This window comes from Rhinolophus ferrumequinum, chromosome 2 (genome assembly GCF_004115265.2).
Source record: "Rhinolophus ferrumequinum isolate MPI-CBG mRhiFer1 chromosome 2, mRhiFer1_v1.p, whole genome shotgun sequence".
Lineage (NCBI taxonomy): Eukaryota > Metazoa > Chordata > Mammalia > Chiroptera > Rhinolophidae > Rhinolophus > Rhinolophus ferrumequinum.
In genome coordinates this window covers 39412530-39425530 of record NC_046285.1, presented here as the reverse complement: position 1 = coordinate 39425530, position 13001 = coordinate 39412530, and the positions used below count along the sequence as shown (strand labels likewise).

Genomic DNA, 13001 nt, shown 5'->3' with positions numbered 1-13001 from the left:
CACATCCCTTGTTACATCCTACGGAAGTTACTTCTTTGAGTGTCACAAGTTGGGGGCTTCTATCTTCACGTGAAGGGCTGTAGGAGAAAAAAATCTTTCCTTAGGGGAAATGACCTTCACTGAGTTGTGTCTGCGACAGGGAGTCTCAGATCTCATCCCTCTCCAATCAGGACAGCAGTCAGTGGTGCACACAGGTAAACAAGCCAAAATATACCTCACCCAAAATAGCTGCCTGCAGGATACCCTACAGCTCTGTGTGAGGCCAGGAAGGCTGGCCTGGTTTGCATGCTGGCCAAGGAGCTAGGGCTGGTCTGGCATGTCTCCTAAGGAAGCAGGGAAAGTACAGGAGACCATGTTTGTCATCCGACAGTAGTCACTGTTCCCTTTCCCAGGAAACCTCGGACAATCTCAGATGCTCCTCTCGCCTCCTCAGTGCCAAACACATTCATCTTGCTATCCTCAGTGGAGATTTTAGTTTTTCTTTCCCTTTAAAGAAAAATAAGCAGAGGAAGCAAATGTAATGTCACAGCAAGCAATTCTTGGCGAGCCTTGCTACAGGCGTCCATTCAGAGATTGTATTTCATCAGACTATCATTTTCTCTCATTCACCCAAACCACTATTCCCCCAAGAGGGCATTTTCTTTGGGTTGAAAACTCTCATGTTCACTCCGAGGCTAGAAGGGGCACCGGGAAAGAGGCCGTGAGTAAAATCATCTGGCTTCCAGCTCAGTGAGCGCACTAATTAATACCCCACAGTTGCCTACACTGAAGGCACAAAGCAAAACCCCTGCTCCAGTGAAGGCGGAATTTGAGACAACTCAATACAGTTGCCCCTTGGCGGCATACCCTCGCTCCCTCACACCCTTTTAGGGACCCTGAGAGCACCAGCCAAGCATCAGGATCGCTGAGGGTGGGAGATTAGCGAAACCACTGGCCTGGGCGTCATTGAAATCTGTGTTTTGCTACAACCTCTTAGATTTACTAATGAGGCAAATTATTTCATTCCTCTAAGCCTCATTTTGTCATCTGTAAAATGGAGACACTAAGCCGTTCCCTCATTGAACTCTAATGAGGAACATATACTGTGTCGATGGAAATAAGCTATAAAATGATACACAAACGTAAGGATTAAATCAGTTATCATATGGCATCGTGGTAGACAATGTCCAAGGTCTGTTCATGAACAAAGTTCTACATCGAGAAGTCTGCAGATGTACACACAATCTATATTCATGCCATCACATGGAAAACTTACATGGATGAGCTTTGGTTTCTTATAACACCACTTTGAAGTGGATGCAATTTCTGATTCTAGAGATGATAAGGAAAAACAGAAACTTAGATGAACTGAGGGACATGCTCAAGGAACCCAAAAAGTAGCAGCGACGAAACATGGCTTCAGGCCTCCTGACTATAAGACAGCAGCTCTTTCTACTACCCTCCTGTGTTGGAGCTGTAAGAGCAGAAACAAGTGTACTATATATTTTAAACTCCTATGGCTCTAGGTTTAGCCCCAGTCTACTTCATAGGGGTACTCTGTAAGTGTCGGTTCTTACTAGTGATATAGGGTTTATGTTAGAACTTGTATTTGCCTCTGGAAGAATCACAGGCTCCTGAGGAAGGTAAATAAGTCTTTGTTTTTCCAGGAACTCTCCTGGATCCTTTGAGCCACTTTCCCATTTTCCTTCCTCCTGTCACCATTACCTACTTAAAATTTAGTTATTTTTTCCTATTCTATTTCCTGTCCACATATTCATTTCTTAACCCCTTCCAAACCTTAGGGAATGCTACTAGAACTTGAGTTTTCCTCAGTTCCCTCCAATTTCCTCTTTCTGTTGCTACACTGTAACACAATTTTGGTCAGTCTTCCTTGCGTCTGAGAGCTTTGTCTCTTCTTAAGTGACTTCATCCATCATAGTGGCTAGACTCATGCCTGACACATCATGCAAATGCCACACACAGTAAGCAGATTGTGAAATTACAACAGAACAAAGTGCAGGAAATGCAGTATAATGGCCTTGAGGAGCTAGGAGACATTTCTAAGGGTCAGTGTTTTTTATTCTGGGCACAGGAAAAAACCGACAGCCTAAGTTCCTCTGCTTTCTTACACTAGCCTCTGTTGTTTGAAGCAGTAATTGTGGCCTTCTGCTTCTTTCCCAGGTTCCGATGGAGGCGGCGGCTGCTGGTGATCTCTGCTCCCAGTGATGAAGACTGGGCCTATTCACAGCAGCTCTCGGCCCTCAGTGGTCAGGCCTGCAATTTTGGTGAGTAGGAAGCCTGGTCATCATGGCTTTAGCACAGTACTCTCGTCCTGGTCAGTTCTAAAATGGGACACAGCAGCTTAGATCATCGAAATATGCCCCGGTCCAGACTGTAGATTCCCAGACACTTATTCAATTATATTGAGTACAAAGTTTCTTTCAGACTGGAGCTACTTTTTTCAGACTGGGGTCTACTTTTTATTTTCTCAATATTCTCTCTGCTCATATTCTTCATTGAAGTGTTTGAAAAGACTCCTTTACTTTCAGGGATCTGTATTATTATGTGTCTTCTTGTTTTGATGTTTTTAAATAGTTGTCTCAAATATAAAACTCAGGTGTCATCATGTAGTTCAGTAATTCTTAGGTACCAACATTGGGTACTTCTCTACACATTAAATGTCTCTTGTAAAACAGGAATGGCTTTGCGAATTAATATATTAGGTGAAGCACACTATAATATATTGCCATTCCATTAAAAAGGATTTTGATCTATAACTGGCAGACAGCAAGATCTGTTACAAAGAATCTTATTTTTAAGACAAACGGGTAAAGAGAAACAATTTATTATTATTATTGTTATTATTATTATTATTATTATTGTAGTGAATTGCCCAGTGTTTTGAAAACTAACGTATGCTTTTTTTTTTTTAATTTATTGGGGTGACAATTGTTAGTAAAATTACATAGATTTCAGGTGTACAATTCTGTAATACATCATCTATAAATCCCATTGTATGTTCACCACCCAGAGTCAGTTCTCCTTCCATCACCATATACTGGATCCCCCTTACCCTCATCCCCCACCCCCACCCCCCTTACCCTCTGGTAACCACTAAACTATTGTCTGTGTCTATGAGTTTTTGTTTCTCATTTGTTTGTCTGTTCTTTTGTTGTTTTTGGTTTATATACCACATATCAGTGAAATCATATGGTTCTCTGCTTTTTCTGTCTGACTTATTTCACTTAGCATTATACTCTCAAGATCCATCCATGTTGTCACAAATGTTCCTATATCATCTTTTCTTACCACCGAATAGTATTCCATTGTGTACATATACCACAACTTCTTTGTCCATTCATCTATCAAAGGACATTTTGGTTGTTTCCATGTCTTGGCACCATAAACAAAGCTGCATTGAACATTGGAGCACATGTGTGTTTATGTATAAATGTTTTCAGATTTTTTTGGTAGATACCCAGGAAAGGGATTGCTGGGTCATATGGTAATTCTATTAGTAATTTTTTGAGGAACCTCCACACTGCCTTCCATAGCGGCTACACCAGTCTCAATTCCCACCAACAGTGTATGAGGGTTTCTTTTTCTCCACAGCCTCTCCAACACTTGTTACTATTTATCTTGTTGATGCTAGCCATTCTGACTGGGGTGAGGTGATATCTCATTGTGGTTTTTATTTGCATTTCTCTGATGATTAGTGATGTTGAGCATTTTTTCATATGTCTGTTTGCCATTTGTATGTCCTCTTTGGAGAAATGTCTCTTCAGATCGTCTGCCCATTTTTCAATTGGGTTTGTTTTTTTGTTGTTGAGTTTCATGAGTTCCTTGTATATTTTGGATATTAGCCCCTTATCGGAGGCACTGTTTGCAAAAATCTTCTCCCATTCACTTGGTTGCCTCTTTATTTTGTCGATGGTTTCTTCTGCTGTGCAGAAGCTTTTAAGTTTCATATAGTACCATTCGTTTATTTTAGCTTTTACTTCCCTTGCCTTTGGAGTCAAATTCATAAAATGCTCTTTGAACCCAAGGTCCATAAGTTTAGTACCTATGTTTTCTTCTATGAAGTTTATTGTGTCAGGTCTTATGCTTAAGTCTTTGATTCATTTTGAATTAATTTTGGTACATGGTGACAGATAGCAGTCCAGTTTCATTGTTTTGCCCATGGCTATCCAATTCTCCTAGCACCATTTATTGAAGAGGCTGTCTTTTCTCCATTGTATGTTTTTTGCTTCTTTGTCAAAAATTATCTGTCCATATTTATGTGGTTTTATTTCTGGGTTCTCAATTCTATGCCATTGGTCTATGTGTCTGTTTTTCTGCCAATACCATGCTGTTTTGATTATTGTAGCCCTGTGGTACAAGATAAAGTCAGGGAGTGTGATACCTCTAGTATTGTTCTTTTTTCTTAAGATTGCTTTGGCTATTCGGGGTCTTTTGTGGTTCCAAAGAAATCTGATGATATTTTGTTCTATTTCTTTAAAAAAATGCCATTGGGATTTTGATGGGGATTGCATTAAATCTGTATATTGCTTTGGGTAATATGGCAATTTTAACTATGTTGATTCTTCCAATCCATGAGCATGGAATGTCTTTCCATTTCTTTGTGTCTTCTTCAATTTCTTTTAAAAATGTCTTATAATTTTCAGCATATAGGTCTTTCACATCCTTGGTTAAGTTTATTCCTAGGTGTTTTATTCTTTTTGCTGCAATTGGAAAAGGAATTGTTTTCTGTATTTCTTTTTCTGAGATTTCATTGTTAGTATCTAGGAATGCAATGGACTTTTGTACGTTGATTTTGTAGCCAGCAGCTTTACTGTATTTGTTGATTGTTTCTAATAGCTTTTGGGTGGAGTCTTTAGGGTTTTCTATATATAGCATCCTGTCATCTGCAAAGAGTGACAATTTAACTTCATTCCCAATTTAGATGCCTTTTATTTCTTTCTCTTGCCTGATTGCTCTGGCAAGGACTTCCAACACTATGTTGAAAAGCAGAGGTGATAGGGGACAGCCCTGTCATGTTCCTGAACGTAGAGCAAAGGGCTTCAGTTTTTCACCATTAATTATGAGATTAGCTGAGGGTTTGTCATATATGGCCTTTATTATGTTAAGGTATTTTCCTTCTATACCTATTTTACTAAGTGTTTTAATCATAAATGTATGTTGCATCTTGTCAAATGCTTTTTCTGCATCAATTGATATAATCATATGATTTTTGTCCTTTATTTTGTTTATGTGATGTATGACATTGATGGATTTGTAGATGTTGAACCATCCTTGTGCCCCAGGGTGAACCCCACTTGGTCGTGATGAATAATCTTTTTAATGCATTGTTGTATTCGATTTGCTAGAATTTTGTTTAGGATTTTTACATCTGTATTCATCAGAGATATTGGTCTGTAGTTTTCTTTTTTTGTGTCGTCCTTACCAGGTTTTGGTATCAGGGTAATGTTGGCCTCATAAAATGAGATAGGGAGTACTGTCTCTTCTTCAATTTTTTGGAAGAGTTTGAGCAGAATTGGTATTAGATCCTCTTTGAAGGTTTGGTAGAATTCATTAGTGAAGCCATCTGGTCCAGGACTTTTGCTTTTGGGAAGGTTTTGGATGACTGATTCAATTTCGTTACGGGTGATCGGTCTGTATAGATTTTCCAGTTCTTCATGGTTCAGCCTAGGAAGGCTATATGTTTCTAAGAACTTGTCCATTTCTTCTAGGTTATTGAATTTTGTGGCATATAGTCCTTCATAGTATTCTTGGATGATCCTTTGTATTTCTGTGGTGTCCGTGATAACTTCCCCTTTTTCATTTCTGATTTTGTGAATTAGTGTCTTCTCTCTTTTTATCTTAGTGAGTCTAACCAAGGGTTTGTCAATTTTGTTAATCTTTTCAAAGAACCAGCTCTTTGTCACATTAATTTTTTCTATTGTCTTTTTGTTCTCTATTTCATTTAGTTCTGCTCTGAGTTTTGTCATTTCCTTTCTTTTGCTGACCTTGGGTTTCATTTGTTCTTCTTTTTCTAGTTCTTTAAGGTATAACATGAGGTTGTTTATTTGGGATTTTTCTTGTTTCTTGAGATAGGCCTGTAATGATATAAATTTCCCTCTTAAAACTGCTTTTGCTGCATCCCAAAAATTTTGGTAGGATGTATTTTCATTGTCATTTGTTTCTATGTATCTTTTGATCTCTCCTCTAATTTCTTCTTTGACCCAGTCGTTCTTTAAAAGCATGTTGTTTAAATCCATGTATATGTGTTTTTTCCTGCTTTCTTTTTGCCGTTGATATCCAATTTCAAAGCATTGTGATCAGAGAATATGCTGGGTATGATTTCAATCTTCTTAAATTTGCTGAGGCTGATTTTATGTCCCAATATATGGTCTATCCTTGAGAATGTTCCATGTACATTAGAAAAAAAATGTATACTCTGATGTTTTAGGATGAAGTGTTCTATATATATCAATTATGTCCATTTCACCTAATGTGTCATTTAGGGCTCCTATTTCGTTATTTATTTTCTGTTTGGATGATCTATCCATAGCTGTCAATGATGTATTTAAGTCCCCTAGTATAATTGTGTTTTGGTCAATTTGTCCCTTTAGTTCTGTTAGTAGTTGCTTGGTATATTTCGGTGCTCCCTGATTGGGGGCATAAATATTGATGACTGGTATGTCTTCTTGTTGTATAGTCCCCTTTACCATTATGAAATGTCCATCTTTGTCTCTTGTTAACTTTTTCATCCTGAAGTCTGTTTCATCTGATATCAGTATGGCTACACCTGTTTTCCTCTGGATACCATTTGCTTGGAGTGTCAATTTCCACCCATTCACTTTGAATCTATGCTTGTCCTTATAGCTGAGATGTGTCTCTTGGAGACAGCATATGTTTGGGTTTGGTTTTTTGATCCAATCTGCTACTCTGTGCCTTTTTATTGGTGAGTTCAATCCATTTACATTTAGGGTGATTATTGATATGTGAGGATTTCCTGTCATTCTATCTTTAGTTTTCTGGTAAGGCTGTGTCTCCATTGTTTCTTTGCCTTTTTGTTGTTGTCTATTATTTCTGTGTGGTGGTATTCTATGATGTTTCCCTCTGTTTCTTCTTTTATTACAGTATATATTTCAGTTCTGGATATTTTTTGAGTGGTTACCCTTAAGTTCATGTAAAAGAAAGTTTGATATTTAGAGTATTCCATTTTCTTCAGCACGCTTACTTTCTCCATTCCCATATTCCGGTTCAGGCCTTTACTCTCCCCCTTTTTATGTTTTGGTTGCCACAAATTGTCCCTGTTGATGATGGTCGAATAGCCTCCTTTAGTATTTCTTGTAGTGCAGGTCATGTATTAGAAAATTCCCTCAGCTTCTGTATGTCTGGAAAGGTCTTTATTCCTCCTTCATATCTAAAGGATATCTTTGCTGGATATTTTATTCTTGGCTCATAACTTCTCTCTTTCAATAGTTTGAATATTTGGTTCCACTACCTCCTGGCTTGTAGAGTTTCTGCTGAAAAATCTGATGATAATCTAATGGGCTTTCCTTTGTAGGTTACCGTCTTCTTTTCCATGGCTGCCTTGAGGAGTCTTTCTTTGTCGTTGATTTTAGACAGCTTCAATACAATGTGCCTTTTAGAAGGCTTGTTGGGATTGAGGTAATTAGGTGTTCTATTTGCTTCTTTGATTCGAGGATCCGGTTCTGTCCACAAGTTTGGGAAGTTCTCATCGACAATTTGTTTGAATATATTCTCTGTTTCCTTGTCTCTTTCTTCTCCTTCTGGTACGCCCATTATTCGTATATTGCTCTTTCTGATGGAGTCAGAAAGTTCTTGTAGAGTTCTTTCATTTCTTTTAAGTCTCAAGTCTCTTTCTTCTTCCATCCGTGTAATTTCCAGGTTTCTATCTTCAATGTCACTGATTCTTTACTCCATCTAGTCAACTCTACTACCTAAGCTGGTTATTTCATTCTTAATTTCTTCTATTGATTCTTAATCTCCAGAAATTCTATTTGGTTCTTTTTTAAAATTTCAATCTCTTTCGTAAAATGCTCATGTTTTTCTTTGATTGTGTTTCTGAGTTCATTAAACTGACTTTCTGTGTTTTCTTGCATCTCGTTGAGTTTTCTCAGAACTGCAATCTTGAATTCTCTGTCATTTAAGTCACATATTTCCATATCTTTAAGTTCCTTTTCTGGAGACTTTTCACTTTCTTTCTGAGCTGTCTTGTTGCCTTGGTTATTCATGGTGATTACTGATTTATTATTTCTCTTCCTAGACATCTACAGGAGTGGCTTCTGCAACAGGTTGATAGGAAGAGGTGTTTCTTTTGTTTTCTGGTACTTGTTGGTACAATGTTTTATTTTCTCTCCGACTGCAGACTTTTTTTTCCTCTCTCACACGGTAGTGCTATGTTTTCTCTGCACTATTCCAGCTTCTCACACAATGGGGGGATTCCCTGGGAGACGGGCTTCTCCTCTGTTAATAGTTTGCCTGGATCACAGGGTGCAGTGTCCGTGTGGGTATGCGGAGAGCTTTTGAAGTTCCAAATCTCTTCCTGCACCAGATTCAGAGCCCGTATGTTTCAGCAGTTCTGTTTACTCCTGCAGGGATCTGCCCAGATAGGTGGGGTCAGGGGTGGGGTGAGTTGTGAGAGGTGGCCCAGAGCAATGGCGGCGACCACCACCACAGCCGGTCCTGCTTCCACAGATCCCTCCCCTTTGCTGGAACTTATTGGGCTGCAAATCTGTGTTTGTGGTCCACAGTTCTCAGAACAGCAAATATTCTGTTCTTTTGATCTGACACTGCTACTGTTCTGCTTCTAGCACCGGGCAGGTGGGGGCGGGGCGAGCTCTGTGAGGTAGGGAGGGAGCGGCTTTTCTCAGTGCCTAAGGCTTCCGTTCTCTGCTCCGCAGTGAGGGCTTAAACCACCATTTTCAGCCTTCTTCCCTCAGTCTTTTCTCTGAGGTCTCTGCCGTGAGCGTTGGTTTCAGCCGTATTATATGCTGCCCCCTCAGCCCTGTGGGCCATAAGCGGAGCCCTAGCAGTCTGAGTCTTCCTTCTCCCACAGCTGCGGTAGTTCCAGATGCAGCGAGCTCGGAGCACTGAGCTAGGTCTGCGTCCTGTGCCCACGCGGCTCCATCTCCGCACTTCTCCCTTCCCTCCTTCCCTGCTCGCAGGATTCGCCCACCTTTAGGTGAATTCAGTAGTGGGCCTCTTTGTCTTGCCTGTCTGCTGTGCAGGGAGTCCTTTGTGGAGTTATAGTTGTTTGATTAGTTGTAAATTCCAGGGGAGATTTACAGAGGCTCACTGCACGCTGCCATTTTGATAACGTCTCACGTATGCTTCTTTACCAAACATTATTATCTTACTGGGCTGATAGAATTTTTAAATATGGATATACAGAAAGGAAAATGTATAGCACATAGAACTTATTACTAAATTCAATGATGAACCACGGAGATAATGGCAATTTCAAGAGTGGAAATCACAACTGAAGTCTCATTGAAGATGTACCTTTGCAGAGAAAGAATGTCTGAGAGTCATGGGTGGTGGGGGGAAGTAGCAGGGACCACAGATTTTAAAAATCTATTATTGGAACATAGATGAATCAGCATTATTTTGGCACTTGCATTAGGAAGAAGAATCATTTGTTAGTTATAAACCTGTGCTTGACTTATGTGCGTGGGGGGAGAGTTGTTAACAGAGCCTGGGTCCTTGCTAGGTACCTGTAACTGTAAATTATAAACACATTTCAGTTTTAAGATGTGAAATAATAACTCAAAGGAGGCAGAAAACAAGCTCATAACAGTAAGAAAAATTAGAAAACTTGGGAGTTTTTATTTATACTCCTATTATCAGGGTTAATAATTTAAAACTTTATTTTAACATTTATAAGATTTGATTGTGCCACTATTCTTAAGCCTATTTTAAATTATTTATAGCTACCGATGGTGCTGGTAAGACAGAACTTCCTAGAGCCATTAATGACCCTTCACAATAAGAGAATATAAATAAAATCAGGACTTGTTAATTTTCTAAAGATTTCTTTGTAGCAGCTATCAGATGGTGTTCTTAATCTCTGTCCACAGAGCCTAAGGCACATTAGTTGTAAGCAAACTCTTGTTTACAATAATCAGGAAATGTGAACAAGTCATGTTTCCCAGGAATAACTAAATTCATGATCTTTCCATCTGAAAACATGACCCAACAGCATGTAGAACAGAATGCCTCACTTCTCTGGGAGAAGAGTAAAGAACACAAACATTTTTTGGGGGGTGAATATTATTTTGCCTTAAGCTCCTCCTTAAAAAATGCCTCCCATGGTGGCTTTCAATTTTATCTCCTGGACAATAAACACCATCGATATTTACATTATTAGTTTCAAGTTATTATCCTGACCAGGCTGGGATTTTGTCTAAAACCGTGAAATCTTGATAGGGTGACCTAACAGCCCCCTCGTCATCCTGAATCCCTTCATGTGCAATTCATCTTCAAATGAATTCCAATGAGCTGCCAAGGCATGACCTCTCTCCTTTCCTGAAACTTGAGTTGAGGGCGGGAAGCATACTGTGCTTGCCTGAGTGTGAATCCTCTAAATAAGTGGTAAGAACCTGCCCTTTAAGCTGACAAACTTTTGTTCAAGGAAGTCAGAATTATCAATGACAATGAATGGGGTCTGCAGTCTTTTCTCCGAAAGTTATCCAGGTAAGCTTATGTGATGTTAGAAGACTGAACAGTTAGATCATCTCAGATATTTTAATGTTCTGATGACTTCATTTTTGTTTTGTTATTTAATAGAGTGTGAATCACAATGTAAGAGCAAATTCTTTATTTCAACCTACAAAAAAAATGGATTATTCTATTTGATCAGGTTATGTTCCATATTCTTTTTAAACTTACAGATTTTTAATTGTCAGACACTGGTCTTTGGAGGTAAAAAATAACTTAGAGTCCTTTCCCCTAATTCTGTGGCTTTCTTTTTTCTCCCAGGTCTGCGCCACATAACCATTTTGAAGCTCTTAGGCGTTGGAGAGGAAGTTGGGGGAGTTTTAGAACTGTTCCCGATTAATGGTATAGCGTTTTTATTTGCTAACGATTTAAACTACTATGCAGTTCAGTTAAATTATTAAATTATATGCAAGCAGTGGGTATACCTCGAAGGTGAACAAAGTTCCGTGAGTCCTCCCCACCTCCTGTACAGGGGTGTGTGTGTGTGTGTGTGTGTGTGTGTGTGTGCACAGTATGTGTGAAGAGGAAGGGGAAGTGGATTGCAAGCACTAACATTGTTTTAAATATGAAATCACTCATAAGTGACAGTAAAAATATCCACTTCCTTAACTAATGCTTTTCGTCGGCACAGGGCTTTATGGTTTACAAAGCATTTTCATGTATGTTATCTCATTTAATTCTCACAATGATATTATGAGGCCCATAGATTATATCTTATTGATTCCCTTTCAACAGATGAGGATATATATTAACAGGCTCCAAGAAGCTGAAAGAAAATGACTAATGACTAAAGGTTTCAGAAGGCAAATCCAGTCCTTCCTTCCAAGATCAAGTTCTTTACACTAGATAATGTGTCTAAAATCCTGGCACAAAGCTGGACAGTGTCAGCTGCCTTCCCCCACCCCCTTTCTTCTTTTCACTAATCGTAGCAGTTCAAATACATTTATCCAGCTCTTACATAATTGGTATTTTCCACCTTTGATGATGAAATAAGCTTTTTGTTATAAAGACAACAGCACCAAAGGGAAAACTATAATTACAAAGAACTAACTAAGCTAATTGGAAATAAATTTAAAAATATAAACAATATAGTCTTTGTTAGTGACAGATTGTAAACAAACTGATTTTGCCAGGATTAAATTAAGAGACTGGTTTTATATTTTGTAACATTTCTATAAGAGACATTATGTGCCTCAAAGTTTGACACTAATAATGTTGCAGAACAGCAGGGATATTTAATTTCTAGTTGAAAAAAACCAGCAAGCTTCTTTGGATTTTGAGCTAATGAGGCTCATAGGTCCTCTCTCGATTCTCACAGTGATTTTTTTTCTTACTTTGATGTTTTCCTGAGTACTGACTCTTTAATCCACTAACATTGTTTTCTCATCCTATTCTAGGGAGCTCTGTTGTTGAGCGAGAAGACGTACCAGCCCATTTAGTGAAAGATATACGTAACTATTTTCAAGTGAGCCCAGAGTACTTCTCTATGCTTCTAGTTGGAAAAGATGGAAATGTAAAATCCTGGTATCCTTCCCCAATGTGGTCCATGGTAATAGTGTATGATTTAATTGATTCGATGCAACTTCGGAGACAGGAAATGGCCATTCAGCAGTCACTGGGGATGCGCTGCCCAGAAGATGAGTACGCAGGCTACGGTTACCATAGTTATCACCAAGGATACCAAGATGGTTACCAGGATGACTACCGTCATCATGAGAGTTACCACCATGGATACCCTTACTGAACAGAAATATGTAAACCTTAGCCTCAGCCAGTTTCCCCGAAGCTGTTAAAGCCACATGTGGCCAGCTATGTAAAGGAGTTCTGCCTACATTCCACACTGTCTACATTCCTTTTTCCTTCCAGTGTTCCTCCAAGATTAAATAAATAGCAAACTTTTGCCTACCCGTGAGTTGTTACTGAAATCATAAAGATGTTTGAAAGAATTATTTGTTTCTCTAACTGGAGGAGATCGGGTACTGAATAATGGTACTGAAAATGAATTATTTTACTTTTTTCTTACATGATGGACATGATTTGGAATACAAAATTCTATAGGATAAGTATTTATATCTCTCTTTTACCTTTTTTAGCATTAATTGGTAAGTGAAAACTATGCTTGTTAAAGAAAATTAAAGATCACAGCACATGTTTTCAGGAAACATGTGAACAGATGGAACAGACAGAATATAGCTCCTTAACCCTTTTTGAAATGTCAATCTAAAAATGATTAAGATGACTCCGCTTCATATTGTTAGTTTCTTTCATGAAGTGTGATACCACAGGAGTCCAGT

At 38.7% G+C, this 13001-nt stretch overlaps 1 protein-coding gene across 1 annotated transcript in view; it reads left to right on the top strand.

The window, feature by feature from the left end:
* The window catches only part of CCDC80 (coiled-coil domain containing 80), a 36853-nt gene extending 24241 nt beyond the window's left edge, over nucleotides 1–12612 (top strand). The window contains exons 6-8 of the mRNA XM_033090003.1: nucleotides 2161–2264; nucleotides 10969–11049; nucleotides 12105–12612. Coding sequence (XP_032945894.1) covers nucleotides 2161–2264; nucleotides 10969–11049; nucleotides 12105–12451 — 532 coding nt within the window. The 3' untranslated portion in view covers nucleotides 12452–12612. The remainder of the gene's footprint in view (nucleotides 1–2160; nucleotides 2265–10968; nucleotides 11050–12104) is intronic.
* The last annotated feature ends 389 nt before the right edge of the window (nucleotides 12613–13001 follow it).